Genomic DNA, 13,001 nt, shown 5'->3' with positions numbered 1-13,001 from the left:
AAGAGGTCTTAAAAAAAAAAAACAGCCCTTCCCCCTCCCAGTATGATCTGTGTTTGTCATGCATAGGGGGAATGTGGGGTTTTCGGGCCTGCTTTGGAGCACATGGGCCGCCCCCGCCCCCGACAGGGCCTGTAAATGGGGGAGGGGCTGACTCCCCGATCTCTCTCGCTCTATCGTAGAATAACCAGGCTGCTTCTTGCTCAGGCCTTCTTGGACGAGCTTCACGAGAGTGGCCGCCTGCACTCCATGTCCACTTGGATGGAGCTGTACCCCTCCCTCAGCACCGACAGACGCTTTGCCAACATGTTGGGCCAGCCTGGTAAGCAGACGATGGACAGGAGCCCCTGCCCCCACCCCCTTCCCAATAGTAACCCTCATCCAAAGGGGATGTGTTGAAAGAGAGAGCACCAGCTGAGGCACACAAAAAGGTTCCACAGGAGCGGGTGAATTTTTACATTGGGTTGTGCTCCTGGTAGTGATTTAGTTGAGCTGATGTGACAAGATGGGCGTTCCAGCTAACCAATGGGAAGATAAAGCTGTCGACCGCAGAACGTTCGTAGTCCAACTTCTGTGAAGAGTGGTATTTGTCAGTGCGGCTGGGATTTAAAAGCACCACAAAAACAAAAGAGAGAAAGCAATTCCACACCCACAAGGAATTGCCCCCGAAGGAGGAAAGAACCTGTGAGGGACAGGGGATATCGCGAAGTCCCTCCCCTCCTGAGTTCAAGCCCATCCCCGAGCACAGGGGAAAGCAGAGAGAGTTCCGATGCCAGTGGGGAAGCAGGAAGTCGGGGCCGAGGCTCAGGCAAGGTAGAGGAGCCAGGGTCCCAGGTGGGACAGGAAGGGGCGAATAAGGGGGGGAGACCCATCCCCCCAACTCCGGAATTACGCAGAAAGAGGAGGGGAAAGAGGATGGGTCTGCCAAAGCTTTTGTGTTGGAGAAAGACACGCCAAAAGCCATTCGGAGGTTCTGAAACCGACTGACCACATCACTCCGTGTAAATAGCAATGACTTCAGCACTGTAAATACGCAGCACCAATAAAAGAATAAAATGCAGAGCTGCGTAGCGTCGTTACTCTGAAGTAGCCCACTCCGGCCACTGTGACAGAACCCTTTCCAAAATGCATGGGGCATCAGTAAAAATGGTTGCTTCCAGAGACAGACCATTGTCTTCTCTCTTGTTCTTATGGTGGTCAACATGGCTTGTTTCATGGGATTAAAAAAGCGCTCTTCTGCTAATGAAAAGTGCTCAGTGGAGGAAAGGGATGGGTGGAGGGTTTGGGGAGCTTCCATTCCTAGGTTCTGTCCCTTTTTTATTATTATTATTAGTTTAGTTTTCAGAGGGTATAACTCAGAGGTAGGAGAACATGCTTAGCCTGTTGAAGATCCCAGAGCCAGCCCTCATCATTTCTAATTAGATTCTAATTAGCCCTCAGATTTTTAATTGGAAACACTGAGGATTGAACCTGGGATCTTCAGCATGAAGATTGATGCTTGAAGCCCTTGAGCCAGAGTTAGCTTCATTCAAGTTTTTAAGGCAACTTATCTTATCTCAGTGTTTTTCAGACTCCCTGGCTTTTTGGGAGGGGGATACATTTCCTGCATGGAGTTTTCTGCTGCTGAATCTCTGTAACATTGCACAGGATTCTGGAGAATGTTTTTAATGCAGGGGTTGAGGAAGCTGTGGACTTCAGCTCCCATCAGCTCTAGCCAACATGGCCCTGATGGTCAGTGATGATGGGAATTGTAGTCCAGCAGTATCTTGAGGAGCCACCCCTGCCTCACCCGTGTTCTAAGGTCTTCCATTGATACAGGGTTCTTCACTTTCACCTGGCCTGAACTGAGAGTGAGTTAGAGAACACACTTTCCTGTTCTTCTGTTGTTGCAGATTTCTGGGTGAGACGGGGGACTGGTACTGGTCTACCAGGGATTGTTGTCTGCCATTTACTGGGCCGCTGATAAACTTCCAAGGAATCCCGAGGCAGTTCGATAGCCACCGTCTTAAAAAGCTTCCTTTTAGCAGGCGTGACTAACGGGATGTGTTCTTCTCCCCTTCCCCTTTCACAGGCTCCACCCCACTGGACCTGTTCAAGTTCTACGTGGAAGACCTGAAGGCCCGCTTCCATGATGAAAAGAAGATCATCAAGGACATTCTGAAGGTGTGGCCATACTGTGCATTGGAGGGACATGGAGAGAAGGAAACACATCAGTTCTTCCTGGTCTACTGCTCCCTCTCCTGAATCCCAGTGGTGACACCCAACCTGTGCTTCTCTCCATGATCCCAGAACTGGTTGTGCCTTCTCCCTGTGTGCAATCACGATTCTTCTTCCACAAGCTTCTTCTCTTGGCAATGAATCCATAGTGTCATTTCAAACATTATTCCTTCACAAGCAGAAAATCTGCCATGTTTTCATATCTCTGTCAGTTTCACTGTGGTACCTTGGAAGTTGAACAGAATTCGTTCTGGAAGTATGTTTGACTTCCAGAACGTTCGGAAACCAAGGCGCGGCTTCTGATTGGCTGCAGGAAGCTCGCGTTGGCTGCAGGAAGCTCGCGTTGGACGTTCGGGTTCCAAAGAATATTCGAAAACTGAAACAATCACTTCCGGTTTCCGAACATTTGGGAGCCAAAACGTTCGACTCCCAAGGCATTTGAAAACCAAGGCACGACTGTACAGTCTACCTTGTGTCAATTTTACTTTTTCTGAATTAAAAAAAAGTAATGAGTGAAAATTGACCTGTAACAGATGTTGGAGAGAGTGATTTGGAACAGGCTATCTTGATACTTTGTGGTTTTTGGAGGGAAATAGGTAAAGGGCCCCTGACCATCAGGTCCAGTCGTGTCCGACTCTGGGGTTGCGGCGCTCATCTCGCTCTATAGGCCGAGGGAGCCGGCGTTTGTCCACAGACAGCTTCCGGGTCATGTGGCCAGCATGACAAAGCTGCTTCTGGCGAACCAGAGCAGCGCATGGAAACGCCGTTTACCTTCCCGCCGGAGCGGTCCCTATTTATCTACTTGCACTTAGATGTGCTTTCGAACTGTTGGCAGGAGCTGGGACCGAGCAATGGGAGCTCACCCTGTTGCAGGGATTCGAACCGCCGACCTTCTGGTCAGCAAGCCCTAGGCTCTGTGGTTTAACCCACAGCGCCACCTGAGGGAAATAGGGGAATTCCTAATTCTGTTGTTCTCTTCTGTGTCCCTGTCCCCCCCCCCAAAAAAAAATCTCTCCTTGGTAGGACCGGAGCTTCAGCGTAGAAATAAACACAACCTTTGAGGACTTCGCCCATGTCATCAGTTTTGACAAGCGTGCTGCCACGCTGGATGCCGGCAACATTAAGCTGACTTTCAACAGTGTGAGTAGGGCAGGGGTCAGTCGGTGTGCCTCCAGACTGTCAGGGGGAGGGATTCCAGGGCATACAGTTTGTGCGATTAAAATGAGTTAGAGGGATCTGCCGCTCTCACATGTCAGTTCCACTTTCAAAAACAAGAAAAAACAATTGGACTGATTACTGTTTGGAAAGTGATGGGGAAATGCGTTGAAAAAAGTGGGATGCACAAATGAGCAATGGGGAGCCATGGAAATATCCCACAAGCAAATCAGGATGAATGCACATTGTAGCAATAACATCTTGGCTGAAAACCACACTAATAATCCTCAGTAGTCTTAATCTCCGCATAAGCTGTGTGCAAGCATTTCAGGATAAGTGCTCTATAAATAGGTTATCTGGAGGAGTCTGCGTTGCTTGCACAAGATGTACAGCACAATTTCCAATGGCTAAGTGCATCTGAAAGGCAGGGGCCAACATGCCCCTTCAATACAGTGACTGGCCCCTTGTTGGCTCCAAATAAATGTTCCTTGGGAGCAGTGGAGACTGTAGGGGCACATCATAGGCGGCAGGATACCCTCAACCCTCTTTCATCATACTAGGACTTGGGATTCACTGGATGAAGATGCTGGGCTAGGGGTGGGGGGTGCAGAACAGTGGTAATCTCAATGTTGTCCCAACTCCCATCAGCTCCAGAATGCTTGGCCTGTTGTCAGGAATGATGGGAGCTGTAGTCTGAAACCCTGGAGAGCTACTGCTAGTCAGTGTAGACAATACTGAGCCTATGGACCAATAACCGGATTCAGTTCAAGGCAGCTTTGTATGTTCCTATGCCTGATCTGGCAAGGAGGATAATTTTGCTCAGACAGTGCAAGGAATGGGAGAGATCCCTAAGGGCCATTCGGGTTCTGTGATAAAAGGCAAGTGGAGGATAAGAGGAATGCCCTATGGTGATGCCCCCCTCTCCCCGCTTCCTTGCCCTCAGCTGCTGGAAAAGGCTGAGGCACGGGAGCGTGAACGGGAGAAGGAAGAAACTCGCAAGATGCGGCGCAAGGAGGCGGCATTCAAGAGCATGTTGCGCCAGGCAGCTCCTCCACTGGAACCGAACACTGCCTGGGATGAGGTGAGGTTTTCTGCGCTCGGTTGCAGGACCAGCTCCAGCTGCCTTTATCTAGAGTCGCATGAATAGACTACCAGAGAGGAAAACGAGCAGGGCTGAAGTTCAGAGATAAGGCACATGCTTTGCATATAGGAGGTCCCAGGTTAATTTCTGGGGATCTGGGAGAGGCTCCAGTCTAAAATCCCAGAGAACCACCACCAGTAAGTATAGGCAATACTGGGCAAGAGGGGACCAATGGTCTGATTCTGCACAAGGCAGCTTTCAAAAGCCTAGTGTACTGACACATGCAGAGGTGCATTGGGCAGCCTCCTTTGGAGGGCAGGTAATTCTTCTGCATCAAGAGTGATCATGTGATTCTATCAAACCTAGTGTATAGCAGTGTTATTTACCCCCAGTTGAGGACGACTGGAAGGCAACAAAAGCAGACCAGTGACTTGTGCCAAGACACAGCATGCCTCTTCTGTGGGTGGGCTGCTCTCTGCCTCATGGGAAACCTTTACTTATTTTCATTTTTTGCAGCATGCACTTTGGGAATGACTGTTTCCAAAACCTAAAGTTGATTGATCTTCCCTAGAAAACTTTTTTGTCTTAATGCAGTTGATGCAAACACTTTAGTGACTGCAGGCATTCATTGCCACTGGATGCCTCCCTCCATCAGGAATAATCTTGCAACTTTTGTGTGAAGCACCTAAAGCGTTTCCTGTCTGAGGAGGAGGGGTTAGGATATCCTGTTGGGAATCTGAGGTGAGGTACCCACGCAGTAGAAGTTGCCTCCAGCTCCAGTCACCACACAGAGGCTTAAGGTCCAAAATAGTTTACTGCTGTAGAGGATAAGGCTTCAGTAAGACAGTTCCAAACATTGATGTATACATACAGCTTGTAGGCTTTGCAGATACAGATATACAAGCACAAATTATCTCTATTGCTGCAGCTTAAAGACATAAAACAGACTCCGACTCACGGACAGACTCACTGACTGAGTACTGAGCTGACATGCCTTAATCACTTATATAGACATAGCTGCCAAGTTTTCTCTTTTCTCGCGAGGAAGCCTATTCAGCATAAGGGAATTTCCCTTTAAAAAGGGGAGAACTTGGCAGCTATGTATATAGATGGTACAAGTCCATTGCCATAGCAGCTGGCTTGGCTGACCTTGCTCCCTGTTGGCTTATCTCATACTTGGGGTGAAGTGTGCTCATGAAGGAAATGAACTCTTTCCTCCATGTCCAGTTCCGGCAACATGCCCACCCCCCTTTTTGCCTTTCCTTTCCAGGTCCGAGAGCGGTTTGTCAACAACGTAGCCTTTGAGCAGATCACGCTGGAGTCAGAGCGGATCCGCCTTTTTCGTGAGTTCCTGCAACTAGTAGAGGTGAGCAGGGACTGATTGGGAGGGTCAGAGTGGTTGAGCCTCAGCGGGAACTTCCGCTATGGGGATCTGTGGGGTGGGATTGCCTGATGATGAGAGGCTGAAGTAGTGGGGAGGAGAGGCGGTGGAGAATTTAGCAAGCCAGGAAGACTGTACCAGAAGAAGGGCTAGCTTGGGATTTTTTCCCCTGCAATTTGGATGGACACCGCTCTCTTTGTCTCTCTCTCCCCACAGTCCGAGTGCCAGCATTTCCATGCCAAGGCCAAGAAACATACCAAGAAGCCCAAGAAGCACCATCGCAAGCGGTCTGCTTCGGTGAGACCAGGGTAGGAGGGAGGGAAGGAATGGAGGGGTGTGTGTGACTGAAGTCAGGGTGGTGAGACACGTTCGTCAAAGCCAAATGGCAACGAGTCTTCTTCCCCCGTCCTATTAAATCTCTCAGTCCGTGTTGGTGTTTTTGCAGCAAGAAGCAGAAACCCAGTGGTCTACACCTGCAGTGGAATAAGGTGGTAGAATGGACTGCACCCCCATATACACAATTGCCTGTGATTTTTTAAAAAAGAAATACAGTGGTGCCTCACTAGACGAATTTAATTCGTTCCGTGAGTCGCTTCATATAGCAAAAAATTCGTTTTGTGAAGCGGCTCCCATAGGAACGCATTGAAGTGCGGTTTCCCATAGGGTGCCTCGCAAGATGGGGAAAAAATTTCATCTTGCGAGGCACCCTATGGGACGAAAAAATCCATCTTGCGAAGCGCGCCGTAGGAAACTTCGTCTTGCGAGTCTCCATTGAAATCGCAAAACGCATTCATCTTGCGAAAAATTAGTCTTGCAGGGCATTCGTCTTGCGAGGTACCACTGTATCAGCAAAAAGGAGCCGACTAGCTTAGGACTTTTTCATGGAAGTCCTTGATTTTTCACTTGCAGGGAGTTGTCTATCCAAAACTGGCATGTGTGTCCACACAGCAAACACAGAGTCCATTCTATCACCCTAGGATTCTTGGCAGTGATTTATATAATTACATAAGATTTAAATAATTACAACAACAAAAGCCCAAAATTAAGTCGTTTTAATAAATGAAAGCATCTCAATATATATACAGTAAAATTAAGCAATCCCCACATAATTCATAAAAAGGTCTAACAAGATAGAAAGACATTAAACCAGTTACAGTAAAAAATAAGCATCTCCAAGGTCAAATCCTGACCACACAAAGCCTCCAGATAGTCTTCAGGCATCCTGAGTAGCAGGTTGTGCAGAGCTCACAAGCAAGACGGTCTCTGGTCTCTTCAGAAGCGGCAGGTGGGTCCACCAGGGTCTCCCAGGCCAGGTTGAAATGGGCGCAGAAAGGAGTGAGCTAGCCTAAGACCTTCCTCCTTGACATGCTTGGTGTTTACTTGTGGTGATAAGCCCTTGTGATGTCCTGTGGTTTATTAAATGGCATGCCGGGCTTCCTAAGTGCTAGTCTGCCCTCCCTCTGGGAGTGGGTGACGGACGAGTGCAAATTTCTCCCCCTCAGGGCTCAGAGTCAGGCTCAGACCACCCCCATCGCACAGCCAAGCACAAGAAACGAAACCATTCGGAATCGGCTGGTTCAGGACCATCGTCGTCACCTGATTCAGGTAAGAGCGGGGCATTTTGTGGAGCCAAGCAGCTGATTCAAACTGTCGTTCTTGTAATGGCCGCAGTGGGGAAGCTTCCTCTGCCTGAGGGCCACATTCCCTAGTGGGCCACCTTCCTGGGTGGGGGCGAGGCAATGGGGTGTCACCCTTCTTTCGGCATAGTAGGGTGCTGGCCAGCCATGCAAAAGTCAGAGGTCTCTACATGGGCATCTCTCCACTGAGGACATCAAGAGCCATTAATATGGTACGAGGATGGAGTCCAACAAGGTGGAAGAAGTGGAGGCCGAGGTGGGGAATGTCTCGAGCGCCAAAAGGAGAGGCGTGGAGGGCCGTGTGTGAGGTTCCCCACCTTTGGTATACAGAAACCCGCTCGCTGTGTGTGAGGGGCAGTGCTGGATTAAACCCAGCCCGTGGAGGCCCCTAGGCAGTCAAAACCTCAGGGGGTGCTCCCTTGCAAATTATCTCCTAATATGTTTGTGATTTTACCAACCAACCATTTTAATAAACCAAGGGGCGGGGCCCCTAAAATGCGTGGGGCCCATAGGCCAGTGCTCACTCTCACCTATTTGGTAATCCCGCACTGGTGAGGGGGCTTTGGCACCCACGCAGATCACGTGACACCCTGGCCACCCCTCCGCCTACCTGCCGAATCCAGCCAGTGTGGAATGGGCAGGGATCCACGGAGGTTTGCCCGCAGGCGCGTCTGTCTAAACTGGCTCTTTTGCCTGCTCCCCCTGAGGGAGCAGCACCCTCATGCTGTGCCTCCCCCCCTCTGCCCCCTCTGCCCACAGAGCACAGCACCAGGCGCTCCAAGAGGCAGAAGAAGAAAAGCAAGAAAAAGAGGCACAAATCGGTGAGTCCCATGGCAGCAAGCAATGGCAGGACGCGGGTGAGACAGGTGGGGGTGAGGCAAGGGGCTGGAGCAATACGTCCAATGCCAGGTCTCCGGGGACCGTTGAGGGGGAGGGATCTGTTAGGGATGCAAGGCCAGGTGTGTTCCACGCTGACCGATCGGGAAGTGGAGTTCTGTGACCTGGATGGCTTTGTCCCAGGGGTGGAGGCACACAAAGCAGGTCATTGCCTGGGTGGGAAGGAAGGAAGGAAGGAAGGAAGGAAGGAAGGAAGGAAGGAAGGAAGGAAGGAAGGAAGGAAGGAAGGAAGGAAGGAAGGAAGGAAGGAAGGAAGGATTCATTCTTCTCTATTGAGGGCAGACATAGAACCAATAATGGACAGTGATGGCAGGGAGTTGCCAATGTCGGCTCCATGTTAGAGGAGTTTCATCAGGAATTAAGTGTTGTTTGGCAGTGAGACCGGCCTCAGGAGGTGAAGAGCTCTTGTTGGCTGGAGGCATTTAATGAAGAGGTTGGACGATCCATCTGCCAGGGAGGCTGCTGCAGCTGCAAGAGCCCTGCGACTGTCCAGCAGAAGGCTGGACTAAATGGTCTCCCAAGTTCCTTCTAGTTCTGTGATTCTGTAGCGTGAATTAAGCAGATTTTCTTCTTAGCTGCATCATTTACTTTGTTGCTGTTTACTCATGTTTCTGTGTCTGGAACCAAGGTCAACGTGCTATGAAAGCCCCTTTCACCTCAAGAATTCCAGCTTGATTTCTCCCCACCCCAACTTCTCGCGCTTTTTGAGATTTTGAGTATATATTTGCAGTATTTAAGGAATTCTTTTTTTCAAAAAAGAAAGAAAGCTAAATTTCTCAGGATGCATAGTTGTACGCAGTGCAAAATTATGTTGTATTTATGGGCATCATCTCCCATTTAATGAACAACACAATAAGTGGCAGCATTTGCATAAAGCAGGAGATGGAGGCTGATTCATGCCACATATATCACTTGATATTTCATCACTTGATGGCACACAGCTGGATGTGTGGACTGAGTCCATTGAAGCGCATGGTGACTCGCAAGTTCTGTTTGTGGGATTGCAAAGGAGCCATCACATGTCCAGTCCTATAAGGAGAACATGCACTAAGGCCACACTAGTTGTAAGCAGTTCACATCTTCTGCTGTCAAATCACCCAGTGTGTAAGGATTGTGTAGAACAAAGTCAAGTGATGCACTGGCACATAAGTGTGTGTGAGAATGAGACCTGTGTGACTGCAGAGTCAAAAGGGCGGGAATGTGCCCATAGAGATCCATATGTGAGCCGTCATTCGATGCTGCACTCTTGCAGGCTTCAGACACACAGACGTACACAGACATACCTGTACATAATTTGATTTCTCTGCATCTGATTCCTGCACGCAGAAAGGTTGCCAGCTGAGTGTGTGAACTGCGATTCCACTAAAAACACTTTTATTTCAGGTGAGCTGAGCTGATATAAAAGTTCTGTGCTTGAAAGTGCCCCGAGTGCTTCAGAGACTGCTGGAAAATCCAGTGGGTTGGGCTTGTTTCGTGTTTGGAGGATCAGGACAGCTGATCTACAACACCTATGTTTTCTTTTAATGTGGTTATAGCACGTGTCCTTGGACCATTAGTCAGAACTATTTAGGTACCATTAGCCAACTATTCATTTATTAACACTTTCCTATATCTATTGCATGCTTTTGGCACACTGTAAATGACATTATGTGCTTTAATCCACAGGCAGTAAAATGTGAGGGAGTGTTTTGCTTTGGAGCACGGGGAAAAGGGATTAGAATCAGAAAATTTTTCCATGCCCTCATGATTCTGCGGTCAGAAGTGTTTGTGTGTTTGTTCTATGATGACGCAAGCACATTACTCAGTATCTGGTGCAAAAGGCAGCATCCTGAGCATCTCAGCTTTATCTTTTTCAAATAAAGATTCTAGACCTTATGATTGCAAAGATGTACTTGAAGGCACAAGGGCAATGCCTTATGAAATCTCAAGCCAGAGGAGTTTCTGAGTAAAGGTTTCAATATCTGTATCCTTTTCCCACATTTAGAGGCCAAGTGGTGACGACAGCAACAGTGCCTTTTCTGCAGTGGCCCCTTCTGCTCTGTATTGTTCTCTTTCAGAGGCGGCTCAGCTGACGCTCAACTTGGATTAGCTTCAGGCACAAAATTAAAAGTGTTTTTATTTGCCCAGGTTTTTACCACCACTGGTTCTTATTGCTTCTTGCTGCTCTTTTCTTTTGACCGTGTAGTCTTTTTTATTTGTTTATATTTTGCATTGATGTTGTCGGCCACCTTGGAAACTTTGTAGTCAAAGATACAGATTTTATAAATCAGGGGTGGGCAAACCTGTGCAGCCCTCCGGATGCCACGGGGCTCCCAGCTCCCATCACCCCTGACTGTTGCTCCATCCTGGATGCCGCTGATGTGAATTGGAGTCCCAAGAACTCCAACAGGAGGGCCTCAGGTTAGCAGTACTGTTGGATTCTGATCAGAGCAGCAGCAACCACATTACTAGGGGATCCAGAAAGAAGCAGGGTCACTTGAGTCCAGAACACAACTTGACAGCTAGTTAAGGCTCATTGATTGTCTCAGCACAGACTCCTCACAGCCTTGTCTGTAGTCTTTTTCTGCATTGCCTTAGCCCACTCCGGTTTTGCCACCTTCTCCCCTATGTTGGGCTGGTCACCGCTGAGCTGGCTGGGCCGCTAGCTGCCCCCCGTCGGCTGCCCCAGCCCAGGCCCCTTTTGCCCTCGAGTTTGCAAGCTGCTTCTTTTACAGAACAGCCCTGAAAGCGAAGCTGAGCACAAGAAGGACCCGACCCGACCAGACGAGTGGGAGCGAGAGAAGGCCCCTCCGCGACCTGAGGGAAGAGGCCACTCCCCTCCCCGGGGCACCAGGAGGGAGCGGGTGAGACTTGGCAGGAAATCAAACGGCACCAGGGATGGTGGGTGGGAAGAGGCAAGAAGGATTTGGAAGTGGGGAGGCGGCGGCAAGGTGAGGTGGCGGGCGGGCCTTGTGCAGAAGACTTCAGGAGGCGGGCAAAGGTTCTGGGGTTTCTCACTCGCTCTCCTTTCCCTGGCAGAGTGGCTGGGATACCTCAGAGAGCGAAGAGCTCAGTGAAGGGGAGCTGGAACATCGGCGCCGGACTCTGCTGCAGCAACTGGGCGACCAGTAACCACCGCAGCCTCTTTGGAGGCTCCCCTTCCACACACGCCAGACCCAATTGGTCCTTGTTCCTGCGTAGGCTGTGCCTTCCTTTGGCTGCGACAGCGCCCAAGCCAAGCGTGCGCACTGCTCTGGCCCGGAACCTGCACAATTGGGCTGCAGTGCCCCCCCCCCACAACCCCTGCTTGCTTCTGAGTCGGGAGCAGGCCCTGCCCACTGGCAGGGACAGCCTCCATCAATTCCCCCTGTCTGCATGGAGCCACCAGGACAGGGAGGAAGGATTTGGATGTACTATCTGGACCTAAAATTCAGAACCAGCCCTGGGCCTGAAGAGGATTAGGAGGAATAGGGTTAGGGGCTCCTCCCTGCATCAGTTGGCAACGTAGCACAGGAGCAAATGGCATCTCTTCTCGACGTTTCACCAGGGCTACACCTCCTTGGCCTAGAACCAGAATGGCAGGGTCCAGTTTGTTTATCACAGCATCAGCCCTGCCTGGGGAATGTGGTCCAGGAATGGGGACAGGATGTATGTTCCTGGTTGTTTTTTTGTTCTTTTTTTAAAAAAAGGTTTGTCTCAGTGACTGGATCCTTCTTTCTGGTTGCAGTACCCCTTGTGTGTTGAGGATTCAGTGGGATTTTTCAAACAATATTTATAATAAACTTGGACTAGAATTATCCTTCTCTGGTGGGCCTCCTGTAGAAGACTGGTTTAAATTTGAGAAATCCGAAGCTTGGGTTACCTTTCTTTCCTGGACCTTTTTGGGAAAATATTGGGGTGGGTGCGTTTTGTTGCATACCACAGATCTGTGGCTGCGTCTGCTCACCAGCATAGTGGGGATGGGGATTTTCGGAGGAGGGCAACAAAGGTGTGTTTTACACCGGCTTGCACATTGTGGGCAGATGTGCAAAGGAGGGAGGAGAGTCAAGTCGCAAAAGGAAAGCCGTGCAGAATCATGGAAGTGCATATAATAAACAAAGCACAAGCATATTGTGTATATATGCAACAATAAATATGCACAGAGACATTCGTCAGTAAGAATAAGCAAATTGTGCAATGCTGGTCAGTTTATTTGCACAACTGATTTTTTTTTATTGATGGATGTCACACTTTTAATATATCTAATTCAGTACACTAGTGTTTGTTTTATTGTGTGCATTTGTTTGTTGTGCGTTCCCCCACAGCTCCCATCCTGCCAATTCCTTATTCTTTTGCAAATGTGAAATGCAATTCCAAAATCTGGCAGATGGGTTCCTTTAGTTGGAACACCTGAAATGTCAGGAAAGTGTGGCAAGCTTTCAACTTCTCCATAACTCTTCCACTGGGCAAGATCTTACACAGAGCACTAGGTGGGGGAGTACATAAAATAGGCTGTTGTAACTTGTAGTCCTAAAGTCAGCTTGTAGACTCGGTTCTAAGTTGGGAGATCTCAGGATGAATAAGTCTCTTTCCCAGGTGCTACAGCTACCAGGCTATACCGTTAAGATTTTGAGATGAAGCAGCTGGGTCACACAGATCTGTCCTAAACCTTAAAAAC

At 49.2% G+C, this 13,001-nt stretch overlaps 1 protein-coding gene across 19 annotated transcripts in view; it reads left to right on the top strand.

Moving 5' to 3' along the window:
• Nucleotides 1-13,001, top strand: part of PRPF40B (pre-mRNA processing factor 40B) — a 46,466-nt gene that overhangs the window by 27,635 nt on the left and 5,830 nt on the right. For 6 of the 19 annotated variants that reach the window (XM_088662881.1, XM_088662883.1, XM_088662887.1 and 3 more), the window contains 10 exons: nucleotides 205-319; nucleotides 2,069-2,160; nucleotides 3,238-3,354; nucleotides 4,313-4,450; nucleotides 5,721-5,816; nucleotides 6,048-6,128; nucleotides 7,334-7,436; nucleotides 8,228-8,289; nucleotides 11,080-11,208; nucleotides 11,384-12,601. In XM_088662881.1, coding sequence (XP_088519007.1) covers nucleotides 205-319; nucleotides 2,069-2,160; nucleotides 3,238-3,354; nucleotides 4,313-4,450; nucleotides 5,721-5,816; nucleotides 6,048-6,128; nucleotides 7,334-7,436; nucleotides 8,228-8,289; nucleotides 11,080-11,208; nucleotides 11,384-11,476 — 1,026 coding nt within the window. In that variant the 3' untranslated portion in view covers nucleotides 11,477-12,601. Of the gene's footprint in view, nucleotides 1-204; nucleotides 320-2,068; nucleotides 2,161-3,237; nucleotides 3,355-4,312; nucleotides 4,451-5,720; nucleotides 5,817-6,047; nucleotides 6,129-7,333; nucleotides 7,437-8,227; nucleotides 8,290-10,349; nucleotides 11,209-11,383; nucleotides 12,602-13,001 lie in introns of those variants that run through there. The other 13 variants (XR_015948354.1, XR_015948355.1, XR_015948360.1 and 10 more) reach the window with 5 other exon arrangements.

The sequence above is a fragment of the Zootoca vivipara genome, chromosome 2 (assembly GCF_965207765.1).
Source record: "Zootoca vivipara chromosome 2, rZooViv2.hap1.1, whole genome shotgun sequence".
Lineage (NCBI taxonomy): Eukaryota > Metazoa > Chordata > Lepidosauria > Squamata > Lacertidae > Zootoca > Zootoca vivipara.
This window is presented reverse-complemented; position numbering and strand designations above follow the sequence as displayed.